General features: G+C 33.7%; 1 protein-coding gene across 1 annotated transcript in view; it reads right to left on the bottom strand.

Annotated features, from left to right (window-relative positions):
* LOC128547684 (glycoprotein-N-acetylgalactosamine 3-beta-galactosyltransferase 1-like) overlaps positions 1 to 19883 on the bottom strand; it is a 30919-nt gene extending 11036 nt beyond the window's left edge. The window contains exon 1 of the mRNA XM_053520763.1: positions 19647 to 19883. Coding sequence (XP_053376738.1) covers positions 19647 to 19725 — 79 coding nt within the window. The 5' untranslated portion in view covers positions 19726 to 19883. The remainder of the gene's footprint in view (positions 1 to 19646) is intronic.
* Between the last annotated feature and the right edge of the window lie 595 nt (positions 19884 to 20478).

Below are 20478 nucleotides of genomic sequence, written 5' to 3'. Positions count from 1 at the left end.
ATAGGTTCATGCCCCACTGGGACCAATACTTTTCCCTCTTATATACCTTTTTTCTAGTAGGTTTTAGCTTTTTCTTCGAGACTTATTGTACATTTTTCTTCTTTGATACGTGATTCTTGTTGTTCACAGTGACTTTACAGAACGGGGCAGAGTTAGACATATTTAAAAATAACGAGTTATATGCGGTAAAAGTTCTCTATTTTGCCTTTACTTTTTAGATTACATATTGTGGAAGACATGTAGGTAGGTGTTACTTCTGCCCTAAATTATCTTTGAATAAAGTGAACAAAACTTAAAACAATCAACAGGACTCGACCTTAATTTTTCAATATTGGAGTTAGAATTTTGTCTCATTAAATACTTTTACTTGAGGCACCCTAGCAAAAATGATATCTACAGTTTTATTTTGTGTTTTATAATTGTTTACCAATAGTTTCAATAGTATTTTTTTAATGGTATAATAAATTTTCTGAAAACATTTTGGACAGTGGCCATCTCTTTGAAATTTGTCTCTACTTGAGCTTGATTAAATAACACGAATTATACAAAATCTATAAAACAAATGCATACACGTCTCTCACTGGATACAGTACATAGCTGCAACATTGTTTTGAACATTTGAAATATTCACTTTTAGGTGGGTCATACCTTAATAGGGACTCATTGGCAATCGCTCACCTGTTTCTTGGACCTTAAACACGCTAGAGAGTTTGTTTCGAAACAAATAACATAATCAGCGCGAGGTGTCGAAAGTTCTAGAGAAAGATTTGCTTGATTAAATTAATTTCTATATAAACACATCCAGATCCAAATTGCAGTTCCTAATTTTGACCACAATATACCGAAAGATAAACTGATTAACAGGGATATAGCCAACCGGAAATGATTGGTTCAAGAACAAATTAGGGCGGTTCGTAAGCATGTTTCCCTGGAAAAAAAATTAAATTGTAGAACAGCTCTGATAGATTTTATTGTATATTTGAATATTAAATCTCCCCGCTAAGGTAACCATGCTAATGGTTACCCTGTATTGCTAATCTGATAATAGGTTTTAAGCAAAAAAATGGAGAAAGGTCACCTTTATTTCTTAATATGTCCCTCGTCGATGTTGTTTCGAGCACCACTCATGGCGACTAATTCTTCATGTGAGGAAGTCATCCCGCTGTCTTCAGTAGGTCAATGGTTTACCGAGGTGCACGCTCGTGATGAAACAATGCACAGAGGGGCAACCGGAGTCTTCTTTCACCATAAAAGTTGGAAATTCGCCATATGACCTTTTATTGTGTCGGTGTGATGACAAACCGACCAAAGCAAAACAGTGTAGGTAAATCAAATTTCATAACTATGTAGACCTATTGCAAACTAGAAAAAGTGGACACTTCACAGGTCGCCCAACGCGACAAAAACGAAAATGTTGCAGGCTCGGTTTGATTGAGCTGTTCATGTACGGTAGTGGAAATGCATGCTACCGTGCACGCCCTCTAGCCCCGGGTTGAGCAGAACTCAACATGTACACATGCTAAAAGTACAAAAAGCAATTCAGAGACATCCGCAGATGTAATCAAACGGTGGTGAACATGGAACCTTCGATGATACACGGGTTGTGGCGTGTAATTCCATGAAAAGCGGCGTTTGGTCCCCAGATAAAGTAATGGGTTTTCCCCAAACGAGAAATCAATGGGAAGAACTAAACAAACTGGAATTTAGAAAGGGGATCTGAGGTTATGGAGCTTGCATGTCACAGGCACTGTCAAAAGACAAAATTAAAAAGCAGGCACCATATCCAAGGGGTGATTATACGATACCCAAGGCTATGGAAGCGGGAGTATTGGAACCACCCAGGGCGAATTGGTCATGCGGAGAAACTAAACAATACCAATAACACGACATATAAGTCGTGCTGAACGATCTGAAACGATCGAAATATAACAGCCCAGATTGAATGACGGGGAGACATTTTTCGGCCGCCACACGGCACAAACAACGCTGATGTGATAATAAAATAGAAGAAGTGGAATCTTCACAGGTCGGTCAACACGAAAAAAACGAAAATGTTGCAGGCTGTTCATGGACGGTAGTGGAAATGCATGCTACCGTCCACGCCCTCTAGCCACGGGTTGAGCAGAACTCAACATTTACACGTGCTAAAAGTACAAAAAGCAATTAAGAGACGTCAAGTCACAAGCCGTCTGATAGATAGAGAACGTTAAACGTGATGAAATAATGCACGGAGTGGCAACTGGAGACTTCCCTTCCTTCACCATAAAAGCTGGAAAGTCGCCATATGACCTATAATTCTAAAGGATTTAAACACTAAAATATGGTTGTCAGTAACTGTAAAATTGATATACGAAATTTAATGACAAATTGGCTTCTAGAAACTCAAGCTAAAATGAGTTGTTCTTAGGGTGCGAGACCCTTGTAGGAAGTAATAATATAGATTGCTTTGATTATTTTGAACGTCAAATGCGGCATTCTAGTAAGCTTTCATGGTAAACTTGTCAATAAGAAGAAACCATATATACACACACAAAAGAGGGTGCTCTCCCAACTCCCACCTCCTTATAGATATATATTGTGTAGGTAACTGTTCATTTATTGAAATTTTCGGTGTAACATAATGCAATAAAAATCTAATAAATCGGTCTTTCACTTTTCTTCTACTTTTAATGTTTAAACGGCGACGGAAACGCTGTTTTTTCTTAATCACTAAGACAATGTTCGCTATAAGATATTAATTCAAAAAGCAATTTAAAAGTAAAGAATATAATTATGGCTGTCACGAAAATAGTTCATTTGTTCAAAAATATGATATTGGCCCAGATTTCTTTGAATGATTCCAGAGCTACATTTTTATTTAGTATTTTAAAATAAGGAAGATTTTTGAAGTGGAACTAAAGCGACTTTTAAAACAAAAATCCCAGTGCCCGTCTACATCCCTGCCTCCCTCCTTCCCAATAAATAAATTAGTGTGAAATATGACAGTTCGTACACTTTTTAATTGTTAGTTCTTTGCAATTCGGTCGTTAAAACACCAACATGAAATCAAATCAGGTTGAGAGTGTCTTGGAAGGTCTCTTTATGATGTTTCTATTTTTACTTTTAGCAGTCCCTAAAAAGAGCCAAATGCCTCCGTTTGCAAAAATGAAAAAGAAATTGGCGAGGACTTTATATTGGTGCTATATATTAAGTTTGATCAGATCCATCGGGCGTGTCATTTAAAGATATTTCTATTCTAAACTATAGTGACACCTAAAAGAGCCCAAGTTTTCTCATTTCCATATATTTGTGAGAGTACCTTATTTTGATGCTACAAATAAAGTTACTGAAGATACATCAAGCTGTTAATGAGGAGAATTTGTTTAATATCATTTCTATTTTTAGGTCTAGCAGCCTCTTAAAATAGGCGAAGTGATGTCTAATTAAACAGCATTGGGAGAAGACCTTATATGATGCTGCAGGTTAAGTCTGATGCCGATACATCCAGAAGTTCGTATGCAGTAGTTTTTTTAAGTTTATTTTTCTACTTTTAGCTGAAGTGGTCCTTAAAGGGGCCAAGTACACCCATTTCAACCAGACTGCGAGAGGACCTTAAACTAATACTACAAACTAAAGTAGATGAAGATCTATCAAGCGTTTCGTTAGAAAAGGCATTTAAAAGTGTTTTTGTTTTTCTATTTTAGCTCTTGTGGCCTCTAAAATAGGACAAGCTAAACATTTAAACAAACATGAAAGAAGACTATGCAAGGATGGTACGAGCAAAGAGCAAAAGTTGGTGCTATTCTGACCCTTTGCTTTAGATGACATGCCATCTGAAGATAAAACTAAATGCCGACGGGCAACATGTCGAGCCTACCAGTTCTGAAAAAGACTTACATTTATGATACTATTCTGCGACGCCAAAATTGATTGCGGCAAACATTTCTGCCTAGTTATTACTAAGTTACAGACCAGACAAGGAAAACTGCATCAACGTTTGACCTTTGACAACTACGTTTTTCCTTGACTTATCAAATGATCACGCTGACAGCCTGTCTCATTGAGACAAACTATTGTGTCACATTATTCAAGAAACCCTCAATCCATGGCTGAGTTGAAGCCCGGACAAAGAAAACTGCACCAATTTTTTATATCTGACCTCAAAAAATATGACCTTCATCTTTAAGCTACCAAGCTGGCTCTTGCACGCGACATACCGTGTCACTGAGGCAAACATATGTGCTAAATTAATGAATAAACCGGACGCACGCACGCACTGATGCAGGCCCAGAAATACACCAAAGCGCCTTTGTGACATTTAGGTAGAGCTCACGGCCAGTGGTCTCTACAAAAATTGCGGATTTATGAACGGCGGACGTAAGACATACGGTGAGTTGTTCAAATAGCTCATCCCGAACACTTCGTGCTCAGGTGAGCTAAAATCAGTAATCTGGTTGAATATTGTGTATTTCCAGGTCAAGCAGTGTTTGTGCCTGAATCATATTTAAGTGCTTAAGCAAGTACTTTAGTGCACTTTGTTGGTAACTGTAATGTTTTATAGCAAACGTAATGTATTTTGGTCATGACAGTTTGGGCCCTCTGCTTCTAATTAATTGTGTAAACATGAATATGATTATTGAATAACCTTAGAAAAAATGTTTGCAGTGGCCACATAAGTTTAAAAATAAAACATTTATTAGAAATATGTTGTATATTTAGTGCAGATGAAATAATCTATAATTGATGAAATGCGGAAAGAAGAATCTTTGAAAATTTGTTTTTGTTCATTTTAATATTTTCACTTTGACCTTACATTTGGAATTTGTGATCGTGATGCTATTGAGTCAAACAGGTGCAAATACATTAACACATATGTATACAATACTTGTATTTGGTTAATTAAAGGGTCCCTATTAAATATGCATATAAAGTTTTAGCGGTTCCCTACACATTAGTCTAGTTTCATAGGGGAAACCATCCCCCAATACCATTTAATATATATGCCACATGCTGTGGCATGTGCGTGTTCGTTTGTGCTGCTAGGCACTTTGCCGTAATTGATCTGGTATATTGTGGTGGTGATTAGTTCATATAAATTCTCTCTACTATATAATAATTTATAATGCGAACTTGTATCCTAGTCAACTGTTCTGAATATAATTATATCCCGTAATGCAAATTATTTATATATATTCAATGTATCCTCGAGATCCAGTTAACTTTCAGAGAGAGAAAATATAGCTTCTCTGGTCCCAATCAGTTATAAAGACTAAAAAGTCACTATTGATTTGTGAGACATGAAAACAGAGATTTGAGTATATATATGCAAATGTTTATATATATATATATATATATATATATATATATATATATATATATATATATATATATATATATAAGAGAGAGAGAGAGAGAGAGAGAGAGAGAGAGATGATACACATCATGCAACTTGCAGCCCAACATAAATTTATGGTTATTTCATAAACCTTAAAAGTTCATCGTAATTGAAGATGGAGGTAAAGTCACATAATTCAATCAAATTTTATCATCATTCTATGTATGACCATGTAACAAGCTTTGGTACAGTTGCTTTTATGACGAGCTGATAAAACATTATTTTATGACATTCGGCTAAAACTGTGTGAAATAATTGAAACGCTTTGCATACAAACGTGATTTTAGCACATCTTTTACATCTTACTTTGAAATGACATTAAACTTCATCTTCGCCTATCTGAACAGCACCACCCTCTAAAAGAAACGTCGTATCAAGTTTGGCCTTCCGGAATAATGAAATACGATTGCATTCATCAAAGGACGAGATATGATAAGATATGCGAAATGGCCCCCTAAATAATTAGAATATGAAAACTCCATAATTGAAATTTTAATTGTCTAAAACAAAAAGGAAGATCATAATCATTAAAACTAAGACTTTAAAAACCTTCAAAACCAAGTTATTTGTACGACTCAGACCTTTAAAATACTCGGGGTCCGTGATTTTTACCGTTTTTACACGCGATTTACACACTACATGCTCAATTTTCATTGTGAGTCGGACCTGGTGTCAAGCTGAAGTTTTGCTGAGAAAATAAAGTTACTAAAACATACATTTTCAGAAAAAAATCAGCTTGACACCCGGTCCGGGTCATATTTTTTTCGCAATTTTTAGCCTTACTTTTCTTTGAAGGAAACAGGATAACGTGCTCATCTCTAAGCAACCGAGCATCAAACAGATACGCGGGAGTTTTGTTTTAATCATGAAACTGATAACCAAACGTTGTTTTTATAAGAAAATTAAATGTTTAGAGCCGAGTTTAATGCAAAAGTGAAACTGAAAGTAGATCTAGACATTATAATGATCAGTAGCACGTTTTAGATCTACATGAACTGTATTTCAGGATTATATTCAAGTTGATTCTGTTTAAGCGGCATTTTTAAAGAAAGAATAAAGTGTAATTAAAATTGTTTAAAAAGAAAATTTATTGTTTACATAAATGTTATAGAGACATGAAAGATAACTCATGCACACCGCAACTAGCAGGCACACGTAGATAGTTCTTGTATGCAAATATTATGACGTACTTTATATATAAGTCTCTGTGACGCAATCGGTACGCACGACGGTTAAAAGAAATTTTATGGCGTCAGTGGTATGCAAGATCGATTCCCAACAAATCCTGAAAATCTTTTTTTTTCTGTCAAAAACAACAGAAAGTACTATTCTTTGATAGTGAGTTGCAGACCATATTTAGATTTTATATTTTTAGCCGCGAGTTAAACTATTTTAAACCATTTAACCGCGTTATTTCTATAATTAGTCAATTATTCTTTTACTGTATGTCTGTGATAAAGTTAAAAACATGTGTTTTTATACTTCTTTTTTATGACGTATGAAAAATAGCAAGTCAACAACTCAGAATGTTTTCATCAATTTTAAAACACTCCGTTTCATTGCCGTACGAAATTTTATAAATAAATGTATGTTGAGTCAATTAATGTCACTGACATGTCATTTCCGGTGTGAAATATCTTATTTTATGAATAAAAGATAAAATCTCTATACAACCATTTTTAAAACACAATAGCTAAACTATATTTTGTTTTTAAAGAATATATAAAATATCGAAAGACGCGTCATCTTATTATTGTTTTAATAATTTATTATAGGTTGATTGTGATTTTTTTGCTTTGGGTTTTAACGCCGTTTTTCAAAAGTAACGGAAAATTAACTTAACCAGAGTTCCTGGATTTCGTACCAAGAAAAATCAGTTCTCCGCAAGTAATTGTCAACTTCCCCACATGATTATTACATGGAGCACTAGCTAGGCTCCCTGCACTGTTAATGAATACGCTTTTGAAATTAAGGCACATACACAGGTGTTGTGTTTTTTCTCTCTCTTTTCTAGAATAACAGAAATGATTTTTTTTTTAAAACAGAGAATGTATATACATGTAGTAATATATATTACTTGCGCACGTGATAAGAATAACGTTACGTGTTACGTGCGCGTGTAATAGTATTTAACATCTGCGCACGTATTAGTATTAAAATACCTCTGCGCACATATCACTCGGCATGATGGAAAGCTTACTACAGCGATCACTTATTAGCTATTACGTGGGCATGTCCGCAGATGTTTCTTAGACTAACACGTGCGTACTGAGCAACTATGCCGGTTCTTTATCGCTGCAACCGTTTCGTCTCGAATCTGTCTGCCTTTCTATTCGATGAAAGGAAAAGCGGTAAGGAAAGCCTGATCATCTGCTTCTCACTGTGCAGTCGTGACCTTTTGTTATTTTGTAAACAATTTATACCTACCGCGATAATGAATTCAGTGTTTAATACCATTAGAATAAAATCAAATGTCTTTATGCGCGCATACAAATGATACTACTTCGGTATATCCCAGGTCGTCTTGTAAACTGATTTTAATACAAACGCAATATATAATATAAATGCAACATTTATAATTGGAATATAACATAATGGAGTAAAAGAAAATAATTTTCTTTCATCTATAACCCAAAATCTTTTGCAGGAAATCGGAAGCATTTTACGTTACATATATAAGGGCATTTTAGCGGGAATCTGCACGTGCCTTTCATGTCACTCCTTCCGTAATGATCTTACACACGCTAATGTAAAGTATATGCTTCTCATATCGATATTATAGTTTCGTGTCAAAGGAAACGTTTTTGATTTAATCCAAGAAATTAAGTTGAATAAACTTAGTTATAATACCAATTTAACTCGGTTCCGGCGACGTTTCTGCGGGTACGTTTGTTTTATACGAATGTCACACAACAGGAACATTCCGACTATAAAACAAACAAGAGGATCATGATGACCCTGGACCACTCACCTGAGTAATATGAGCTACATGTTTCAAATGTCAAACTGATGATCAAATATTAAGAAAGTCAGTAGGTCACATTCATGGCAAATGAAATTCAGTTTTACGATTGGTGTGCAAAACTGTGTATAACATCAAAATTTCAAGGCTGTATCTTAAAACACAAGAATGTAGGACAGCAGATCAAGGTCACAGTCAAGTGACATCATATTACTTGAGATCATCAGGTTATTATAATTAAACAGTCTTGTAAATAGGATCAAATGATTTTTTAAGTATTTTTTCCTACATAACTCACATAATAACTAAGTGACCCCAGGGCGGGGCCTCTTTTAACCCCAGGGGCATAATTTAAACAATTTTGGTAGAGGACTGCTAGACAATGCATCATACCAAATATCAAAAGCCTAGGTCGTATGGTTTCCGACAAGAAGATTTTTAAAGTTTTTTTCCTATATAAGTCTATATGAAACTTTGGACCCCCAGGGCAGGGCCTTTTTCACCCAAGGGGTACAATTTGAACAATGTTGGTTGAAGATTATAAGACAATACTACAAACAAAATATCAGAGTTCTAAGTGTTGTGGTTTCAGACAAGAAGATTTTTAAACTTTTTTTCCTACATAAGTCAATGTAAAACTTGGGACCTGCGGGGCGGGGCAATATTTGACCCTAGGGAGATAATTTTAACAATCTTTGTAGAGGACCACTAGATTATGCTACATACCAAATATCAAAGCCCTAGGCCATTTGGTTTTGTACAAGAAGATTTTCAAAGTTTTCCCTATATAGTCTATATAAATCATGTGACCCCCGGGGCGGGGCCATATTTGACCCTAGGGAGATAATTTGAACAATCTTTGTGAGGACCACTAGATGATGCTACACACCAGATATCAAAGCCCTAGACCCTGTGATTTTGGACAAGAAGATTCTTAAAGTTGTTCCTTTCAGTCGCCATGGCAACCAGAGTTCTGCATGGAATTCAATTTTTTAAACATTTTTGAAAAGGGGCTACCCAAGGATAATTCCTTAGAAGTTTAGTATAATTCTGCCCAGTGGTGTTCAAGAAGAAGATTTTTTTATAAAATGTTGGGGGACACACGACGCACGACGGACGACGCACATTGAGCGGTCACAAAAGCTCACCATGAGCCTTTGGCTCAGGTGAGCTAAAAACACTAAATATGTAAGGAGATATAGAAGCAAAGATGTTTTTTAAAAGTTAATATTTCATCAAGAATGTGAAATAACTCGCTAAATTACTATAAATCCATAAAAAATCCTGTTTCTATGTTGCTATGGTAACGCATATGAAATGAAAGTTTTGGATAATAGTTTTAGGAATTTTCTTGATACGTAATAAAACGAAACAGACATAGTAGTTAGAAAATAAACCTATGTAGATGTATAAAATAAAATAAAAAATAATTTTTAAAAGAGTTTTCGGTCGTCCTTACATAAAAGAGTTATCTCCCTTGTTTTTGCACGATCATTCTGTCTTAGAATACAAAATAAAAATTCGTTTCAAGAAGTTAGATTACTGTGTATTGTGACGACATACAATTCATAGGGTTCAGCAATATAAAGTAAAATATATTGCAAAATAGTTTTCTATACCCCCATTTTAAATACTCAAATACCTTTTCGGCATAAGTCTTAGATAGATGTAATAATCGATTATTTTTGGTTCATTACCGACGTCTGGTCATTATATCTGGGTGGATTTAGAAAAATATAGTTAATTATCAATGGACTGTTGTTGTTTTACATGCATATTTAGTGGGGCCATTTTTGGTTCTTATCATATCCCGTCTTTGAGATAAAAAGTGGTGAAAGTAATGAATAGTTATGATATATTTGTCTGTCCCAAACGAAATATTACTACTGTATCCCAACTTACCTGACCCCCACCCCATATCCTTTAATCCATCGGTGGGTTCAACAGTGACGCAATGTGTAACTGTTAAATAACAAAATAGTTCATGTCAAATAGATACAGTGAAGTATTCATGCGTGAGTGCGTGCATGCATGCGTACATGCGTGCGTCCGTCCGTCCATCTGTCCGGCTATTTTTTATCTAGATCATAACTTCGTCGTATATTTTGAAAATACTTTATGCTGTGCTCAGTGAGATCGATTCTCGCGAGCAAACATAGGACCGCTATTTGTAAGGTAAATGTCACAATTGACTGAGGGGTTAGACAAAGACTCTGCTCACAAAAAGTCATCACACTGAGGCAAGCGTGTAGCATTTATCCAAAGTGGAGCAAAAACAAATAAACTGACGGATGTTGAAAATGACGTCACACTGACTCAATTTTAGTCAAATAGCGGCTTTCGAGCTTTTGATGATGGAGGAAACCCCATATTTCCGTTTGTGCATTATTCAAGGAAAAGGATAATATGTCATACGCAGGAGATTATATGCACGCATGAGTTAAAATGTCAAACACGATTGGATGTCATGCGCACAAGATAAGATGTCATGCGCTCGATATAAGACGTCGTGGGCTCGAGATAAGATGATTTTGTCTAAAATAAATATCTTTTTCCTAAACATAACATCGCATAATATAGTGCTGGTATCCTTAAAATTTTAGAACTGTAAAGTTCCATTTTGTTTTTAGACAGGGAAAGACATTGAAAGTATGTCAACATTCAAATTATTTGCAACATTATTCCAGCAGTATGAAATGCTTAAATTGGCACACTGTTATGACCGTGAGTAGAGTATACGCCCAATATTAACTTGGAAGGTCGGAAAAGTGCTAGTGTAACAAACATGTCAAAAATAATAAACTCAGTGCTATCATATTTTGATAGGAAATAAAAAAAATGCAATTTTTAATGTACGTTTCAGCACTGTTGTAAGTGCACATATACGAGTAGCATTTCATTTCTAAATTTCGTATTTCTTTAAACTCCCAAGTTGTTGAAATTCAGAGTGCGACAGCTTGTGCAATTTCATTGTACAAGCTTAAAATGTACTTGTAAAACATAAATCTGATAAGTTATACTTGTAGCTATGTGTAGAAGTTCACTGCACGTACGTGTAACAGTTTGGGATCGCATCGATATTGCGCGGAGAAACCTATATCGAATGTTTAATCAAATGCAATAAAACATTTTCCCAAATGCTATGAAAACGAGTTAATACATATACTTATTGATTTCTTTTTATTTAATATTCAAGTTTGATTTATTAAAACTAAAATATTGTGATATGCAAGACAATTTTCACTGATGTTCAGTGCTTAATTCCCCTTATAAGATGATTTGTTTTTCAGCAAAAATGTTCTGAATAGAAAATAGAATATAATTCTTTTCTTACCTCCACACAGGAAGAGTACATACTATGACATGCATGCATATATACATTTAACATAAAGTACTTATTTAAAGCTTGATACTTTGATATTTCTGTCATATGCACATACAGACAAATCGTGGGTAAAAACGTATTGTGTTTGTTCATCCATATTATTCTATTGACGCAAGGTTAATTAAATGGATTATTTTGCGTTATATTTTGATGTCACATTTTACTGACGGATATGTTTAATAAACTATTAATTAAAAATAACTGAATGGTAAAAGAACTTAATATTTTAAATTTTCTATCAAATGTCAATTTATCTTGAAAATATTAAAAACTTGGCCAAAAAAATCTTCTTTATTTTATTTTTTTATTTTTTTATTTTTTTGTAAATTAGAAAAGTGTGCCATTGAATCTACAAATCTAAAAATTGAGAATGTCGTTTTTCTTCATTTTTTTCATAATTTAAAAATGAACGTGACAAATACATTCTAGCGCCGTATACCTTTGTATAACACACATAAAAATGTAAGTTTCGTTGCTGTAAATTGAAAATAAAATGAGAGAAACCAACCGATTTTTATCGCTTTTTAACGTGGCGCCAAAACAGACGTTACTTAATACAGATAAAATAATGTTCGTGTTGCAATGTATTATTTTCTGTATGCTAAAATCTGAAATACAGTGTAACCTCGATATAAAGACATGTGGCATAGAGAATCTTAGACGATTTTGATATCGGGAGGTTACTGTATTTTCTTTTATTTGCTGCAAATGCTTTGTTATTATGAAGTTGTATTGTGTTATTGTTAATAACAGGTGGGGAGTGTGCTGGATTGAAATTTAGTATTGTGTAACCTAATAGCCGACTTGGATTTTTTCCGCTGCGTAGTCGTTCTGGTTTTAGGCACATCACGTGATTTGCATTTCGAAGTGGCGCGTAGCATGCTGCAACAGTAAAATTTGTTAGAAACCAGCCTGTAATTACTCTTAGATGCCTTCTCAGTCGCATCGATGTAGGTATTTTATGAAAACACTATCCCCTATTGTGGTTCTGCTTGTAATTTGTAACTATGAGAGTTGTATGAACATTTTATTCAAGAATGTTGAATTGGCAGTTCGTACTTAGGCTTTTCGTACACAAGTAAATCTGGGAAATTTATATTTTAGACACCGTAAATGTTACTTAAATGGGTAAATTTATTTATTTGTCAGGTTTATAAACTACATATAAAATATTCAAAAGGTTTTTATTGAAAAGAGAAATTTGCAGAATAGAATATTAAAAAGGCTATGTCATTGTAAAATTGTGTAATTTTGGTAAGTCTTAGTTTACAAAATGTATTAGTGTTAATAGTAAGACATTCTTTTGTATTGTTTCAGCTTTTACCACACACACACGGCAATATTCACGCACATGAGTACATACACATATGTTCCGTGAATAAATGGGTTTAATACTAGCTGTTCGTTGTAGACTTTCGTTAGTCCTGGGTCCACGGTCCAATAACGAGGCAACATAGTTTACATAAATGTTATAGAGACAAGAAAGATAACTCATGCACACCGCAACTAGTAGACACATGTAGATAGTTCTTATATGTAAACATTATGACGTAATTTGTATACACGTCTCAGTGACGCAATCGGTACGCACGACGGTTGAAATAAAATTTTATGCCTAGTGCCAGTGGTATGCGAGATCGATTCCCAACAAATCCTGTTAAACGTTTTTTTTCTGTCAAAAACGACAGAAAGTACTATTCTTTGTTGGTGAGTTGCAAACCATATTTAGATTTTATATTTTTAGCCGCGAGTTAAAATATTTTAAACTATTTAACCGCGTTATTTCTATAATTAGTCAATTATTCTTTTACTGTATGTTAGTGCATGATAAAGTTATAAACATGTGATTTTATACTTCTTTTTTATGACGTATGAAAACTAGTAAGTCATCAACACAGAATTGTTTCATCGATTTTAAAATACTCCGTTTCATCGCCGTACGAAGTTTCATAAATAAATGTATGTTCAGTCAATTAATGTCACTGACATGTCATTTCCGGTGTGAATAAAAGATAAAATCCCTGTATAAACATTATTTAAAACACAATAGCTAAGCTATATTTGTGTTTAAAGAATATCTATTATATCTAAAGACGCGTCATCTTATAATTGTTTTTAATAATTTATTGTAGGTTGATTGTGATTTGTTTTGTTTTGCGTTTTAACGCCGTTTTTCAACAGTACTTAACGGACAATTAACTTAACCAGAGTTCCTGGATTCCGTATCAGTAAACACCTGTTGTCCGCAAGTAGTTGTCAACTTTCCCACATGGTTATGAGACGGAGGACGAATGATTATAGTCACAATACCCCCTATCAAATCGTCACGGAGAGGAAAAGCCTCGCCCGGGGATCGCACTCGCGATCCTGCGATCCGCAAATCTGCGGTGTCCTTATTGAGCTTGCGAAGCAAGTTCTTCAACTTATATAAATCAATTTCGACATTTCATTCCTGATGAATCCATTCATCGAAGCGGGCCCGGACTAGCTAGGCTCTCTGCAATGTTAATGAATACGCTTTTGAAATGAAGGCACATATACAGGTGTTGTGTTTTTTCTCTTTCTTTTCTAGAATAACAGTAATGATTTTTAAAAAACGAGGAATGTATATACATGTAGTTAAGGTATCACAAAGGGGGATATGGATATTTTGTCATGCTAAAACGTGCGCACGTATTAGTTACTTCGTGCTCACGTAATATCTCTTACTTGCGCACGTAATAAGAATTACGTTACGTGTTACGTGCGCACGTAATTGTATTAAACATCTGCGCGCGTATTATTATAAAAAATACCTCTGCGCACATATCACTCGGCATGATGGAAAGCTTACTATAGACATCACTTATTAGCTTATACGTGGGCACGTGCGCAGATGTTTCTTAGACTAACACGTGCGTACTGAGCAACTATGCCGGTTCTTTATCGCTGCAGCCGTGTCGTCTCGAATTTGTCTGTCTTTCTATTCGAGGATAGGAAAAGCGGTAATCCAGAGGAAAGCCGGGTCATCTGCTTCTCACTGTGCAACAATGACCTATTGTTATTTTGTAAACAATTTATACCTACCGCTCTAATGAATTCAGTGTTCAATACCATTAGAATAAAATCAAATGTCTAAATGCGCCCATACAAATGTTACTACTTGGGTATATCCCAGGTCGTGTTGTAAACTGATTTTAATATAAACGCAATATATAATATAAATGCAGCAATTGTAATTGGAATTTAACAAAATGGACTAAATCAAATAATTTTCTTTCATCTATAATCCAAAATCTTTTGCAAGAAAATCGTAATCATTTTACGTTAAATATATAAGGGCATTTTGGCGGGAAACTGCACGTGCCTTTCATGTCACTCCTTCGTAATGATCTTACATACGCTAATGTATATTTCGTGCTTCTCATATCGATATTATAGTTTCGTGTCAAAGGAAACGTTTTTGATTTAATCCAAGAAATTAATGTGAATAAACTACATAGATATGCATCCATAGTTGTAATACCGATCTAACTCGTTTCCGGCGACATTTCTACGGGTACGTGTTTTAATTATGTGGTAAGGATATAATAATATTTAACTCATATATTATTTATTCAAGTAAAATGAACACTGTCGTTTTTTTCAACTTACTTGATGAAAATACTTCATTACATATTTAAATACAAAATCACCGAAAATATGAAGAATGTAAACTTGTAAGACAAAGTCCTGCCTCCTGATTTATTCGACGAATGTTTTGTTTTATACGAATGTCACACAAGAAGAACTTTTCGCATACGAAACAAAAACAAACAACACAAAATATGTAAGGAGATATAAAAGCAAAAATATTTTTAAAAGTTAAAATTTCATCAAGTATGTGAAATACCTCGCTAAATTACTATAAATAAAACAAAATGCAAAACTGTTTCTATGTTGCTATGGTAGCGCATATGAAATGAAAGTTTTTGGATTTTAGTTTTAGAAATTTTCTTGATACGAAATAAAACGAAACAGACATAATAAGTAGAGAATACGCCTATGTAGATAAAATAAAAAAAACCCTCTTATTTCTTAAAAGAGTTTTCCATCGTCCTTACATGAAAAAGTTGTCTCTCTTGTATTCCTTGTTTTTTGCACGATCATTCTGTCTTAGAATACAAAATAAAACTTCGTTTCAAGTAGATGGATCACTGTATATTGTGATGACATACAATTTATAGGGTTCAGCAATATAAAATAAAATATATTGCAAAATAGTTTTCTATACCCCCATTCTAAATGATCAAATATCTATTCAGCGTAAGTCTTAGATAAGTGTAATAATCAATTATTTTTGGTTCATTACCGACGTCTGGTCATTATATCTTAGTCGATTTTGAAAAATATAGTTAATTACCAATGGAATGGTGTTGTTTTACATGCATATTTAGTGGGGGCCATTTTTAATCCTTATCATATCCTGTCCTTTACCGGACAAACTAGTAAATGTAAATAACAAACTGTTTTATCTACATAACAAATTATGATTTGTACCGAACATATTGAGAAAAGCACATAACGAACTATTAATTGGACAGCAAAAACTAGTGAATGCACAACATAAACTAAGAAATGTACCGGACAAACTAGTAAATGTACATAACAAACTGCTTTATCTACAAGAAAGATTATGATTTGTACCGAATATATTGAAAAAAGCACATGACAAACTGATAATCATTATGTCAAGACAGTCTAGGCGTTCCGTACCCCGCACTGAATAAATTAATTAGGGGTTATCCCTAATTGCATGTCTATTCTTAGAAAGGCGGGATTTTTTATATCAAGAAATACTGGCAATATTTGATATCAAAAAATCGAATTTTTGATATCAAGAAATCGAATTCTTGATATCAAAAAATAGTCCGTATTTCTAGATAACTAGAAATGATTTCTTGATAACAAGAATTCGATTTCCTGATATCAAAAAATATAACTAATTTTTTGATATCAAGAAATGATTTTCTGATATCAAGAAATCGAATTCCTGATTTCAAGAAATCGATTTTTTATATCAAAAATTCATTTCCTGATATCAAAAAATCGACTTTGATATAAAAAAATAGACAGCATTTCATGATATCAAAAATGAATTCCTGATATCAAAAAATTGATTTCTTGATATCACAAATTCGATTTCTTGATATAAAAAAGTAATTCTTGATATTAGGAAATCGAATTTGTGATATGCCTAGAAAATAGGAAAACGGCGCCCCATAGCACTCCAAAGGCATGAAACAACAAAATAAAAACAGATCTGATTATATTTTGGAACATCAGATGTGTGCACATTTTAACTGTCCAAGTTGCTCCTCTATCTGTAAAATAGACTATTTTCTATGTTTTGAGTGTTTCTGTTCAAAATGGCCACAATGTGCCATTAATGGGTATAATAATAGAAAATGTTCCTTAATGTGTAAGTTCGTGCGTGTGTGCGTGCCTGTGTGCGTGCTTGCGTTCGTTCGTGCAATTGTGATTGTGTAAAAGAAAGTAGAAATGCAAATATCCAAAAAACAACAATTAATAACTGTTGATGTTAATGTTGCATGGCTGATATTGCTTTCACATATTCTGAATGCCTGACTGTAGCTGATTCGTTTAATTTATAATGAACCAATTAACAACCTTCCTCTGTGTCTTGATATTTAATCGGGGTCTTTTTTTTTGCAGTTGTTTGAAGCAGGAGTAGAGACTTGTCTTTGGAACTTTATCATACGTTTGTTTTATACTTTAAAATATTCCTTACATCAATCTCTAATCAACAAGTCGGGCATGACGAACTGTATAAGAATAAAATGAACTTAGGTGCTACCTAAAAGGCAGAGCATAACATTTAAAGAAGTAGTGTTATGGCAATGGCTGCAAATATCAGGAATTCCGGATCCGTTTTAAATCTATGTTCTATTATTACAAATATTTGAATTAATAATAATCCACAATTTCTGAATGCGATATGTGCTTGCTATAAATCGTAGACTGCATTAAAATTAAATCTCGACAATCGAAAACTTCACAAATATTCTGAGCAAGAGTTTGACAATAGATATACATCTGCACCGAGAGTGAATGAATATTATAATTCATATTGAAACAGCTGTATCAACAACTTCACATGAACTATGATCCCAGAAACTAATCACAAACCAAAAATACTTCAAATTTGAAAGCTAGGCCTATGAAAATGTGTAAACCTAACAGAATATAATTAGGCCTATAGTTTAATTATGAAGATTAAGCGTGATGATTTTATGTTCAAATTCAATCGTATATAGAAATCGGAACTTATGTAATCCTTGGATAATAGACACTAACTATTTTAATTTTTTATTGCCATTATTGACGTGATTTTTTAGAAAATTGAGACCAACTTTCGGCCAAAAAGAACTGCTTTGGTAGGTCTATGATATGGTATTATGGCAAACAATCATCCAGAGATACAGTTTTCGTACTAAATTAAAAAGAAGAACGATTTAAAAAAGAAAGTAACTGATCATAATTTTTGCTCAGAGAAAAAACACCTTTGGCCGACATTCTAGAAAACCCCTGTTTAATTTAACGAACTACAGTCTATGGCTTTTTAAGATTTATGACTTTAGCTCTGTAGAATAGGGATGGTAGTAGAAACTTTTTGGTGTTAATTATAATTTGTGTTTTTTCCATGACTGTTCAATGGTTTTAAAGATAGTGATTGTAATATTTGTGAAAGGGGAAAAGAGAAATATATATTTTTCCAAAATTTCTCGTCTGTCGATTTGAATTTGCGACGTCAGAACGTACAAACATGTATAGATAATACATTTCATTTACAGCAGCATGACAAAATATTTTTACGTCACAATTTATGTAATTACCGTTTTATCTACATAGGAAATATTTTGGGTGCTAAATTGTATTATCAAACATTCATTTACATTGTTATCCAATGTTCAAGACTATAAGCGAGACGCGCTTTTATCTTCCATAAACTGCAAGCGTCTACCATTTAAGTTCGTTAATATTTCGTTTCAATCTTAAAACTCTTAGTATTCTTTCTTTTTGATGCTTAGGGTTGTACTTGTGCATAAACATTATCTTAAGATTAACATCAATCTAATGTTTAAGAAGAAATATAAAGGTACCCCTAGTAACGCAAACATTTTATTTACTGGTAAATGCTATTTTTAGGAAAGAATGTTTTAACGTTGGAAAATGCATAACTGAATGTGCAGAGTAAAATTTCTCGAAGAGTCGATGCATCAGACAATTTTATTTTAGCTCGACTATCTGAAGCATAGTCCAAGCTATTCTACTCACCCTACCTTGGTTTAAGATTTGCATTCAAGTAAGGCACATAGCTTCGCAACTATTTTTCTTCTTCTAAGTCAATATTCATGCTCAAGGCTCATAATTCTGACAGAAAGTTTAGCCAAATTATGACCCCTTTTGGACATAGAAAACCCTGGTTAAGTTTTGCATGCAAGTTGTTATCTCAGAAATTAATGCAAATATCGAATTGAACTCCACACGTTTTTTTTTCAAGTTTATAAAACTAGGTCATAGTAACAAGTTTCATATCTCTAACATATTTTTTGCAAAACGATGCCCCATTCTGAACTACTGGTTTCTCCAAAACTAATGCAGATGACTAAATATTTACAGAATATTCTTAATAATTTGCGTTATTGCGTATTGGATGTCACTTAATGGCTTACATTTCTTAAGTTAAGCTATCCTTGTAGTTTATTTTTGAGTGTAAATAATATCACCGGTGATGTGTTCGGAGATAATTAATGCCTTTGTTGATATTCTATACATACATAAACTAAATTGATCTGAATTAACCCTGTATTTATCATACCATATATATTTGTATCACTTTAAAAGCCTATAGTTTAGATCAGTGAAAAAAATATTATAATTACCAGACTTAAAAAAGATTGCACTCCAGATAAAAACAAGTCCTGATAATATTCCCAACACAATTTTCCGACAACGTCGCATCAGCAAATATACTCCAGTAAAAATGCTATGTATTGATACAAACTATGATGAGGGATTTTCTTAACATACGAGGCCTTTTCAAAATGAAAAGTGAAATTAGATTTATTTGTAACGCAGATGTAACGCCGATAGTGATATACCCGATGAGCTCGGTCGCATGCAACAATGTAATCGATTAACTTAACACGGTAAACACAAACGGTATGTCAAGCAGTAGTTAAATTAGTCCTGAAATAAGAAATGTTTGACTTTAAAGAATGCAGAAAGCAAATGCTATATTTCTGAGAAATAAAACACAAATGCACAGCATCAATATGCTAGATATAAAAAGTGTTGGATTTTAATTTCTAGTCAACTTCTGTGAAATCATTAATTTTTGTGGAGGTTCAATTTTCGTCGGTTTCGTGATTGCGCTTTAAACCACAGATTTAATTCCTATGAACAAATTAAGGAGGTAGGTTACAAAACTACATCTTCCAAACTGTACATGATAAAAATAAGAAATGAAGTTTATTTTTGAATAAAAACTACTTTTCTTACTTGATCCGCCCATGTATTAACGGGAGAAAAATCGTGTGCAAACAAGGCAATTCACGTGCTGTTAATACATGATTTTTATTTTTGAAATGCTTTGTCAGGGATGAATAAACGGATTTCTGCGCAGATTGACACCTGCTATCTGCGTCTTGATTCTTCCATAATATTCTCTTCTTGTTGCATAAAGATGCAATCTAGTCCAAAGTATGTTTTGCC

This window comes from Mercenaria mercenaria, chromosome 13 (genome assembly GCF_021730395.1).
Source record: "Mercenaria mercenaria strain notata chromosome 13, MADL_Memer_1, whole genome shotgun sequence".
Classification (NCBI taxonomy): domain Eukaryota; kingdom Metazoa; phylum Mollusca; class Bivalvia; order Venerida; family Veneridae; genus Mercenaria; species Mercenaria mercenaria.
Note: the sequence above shows the minus strand (reverse complement) of the source record. Positions and strands in the feature narration are given on the sequence as shown.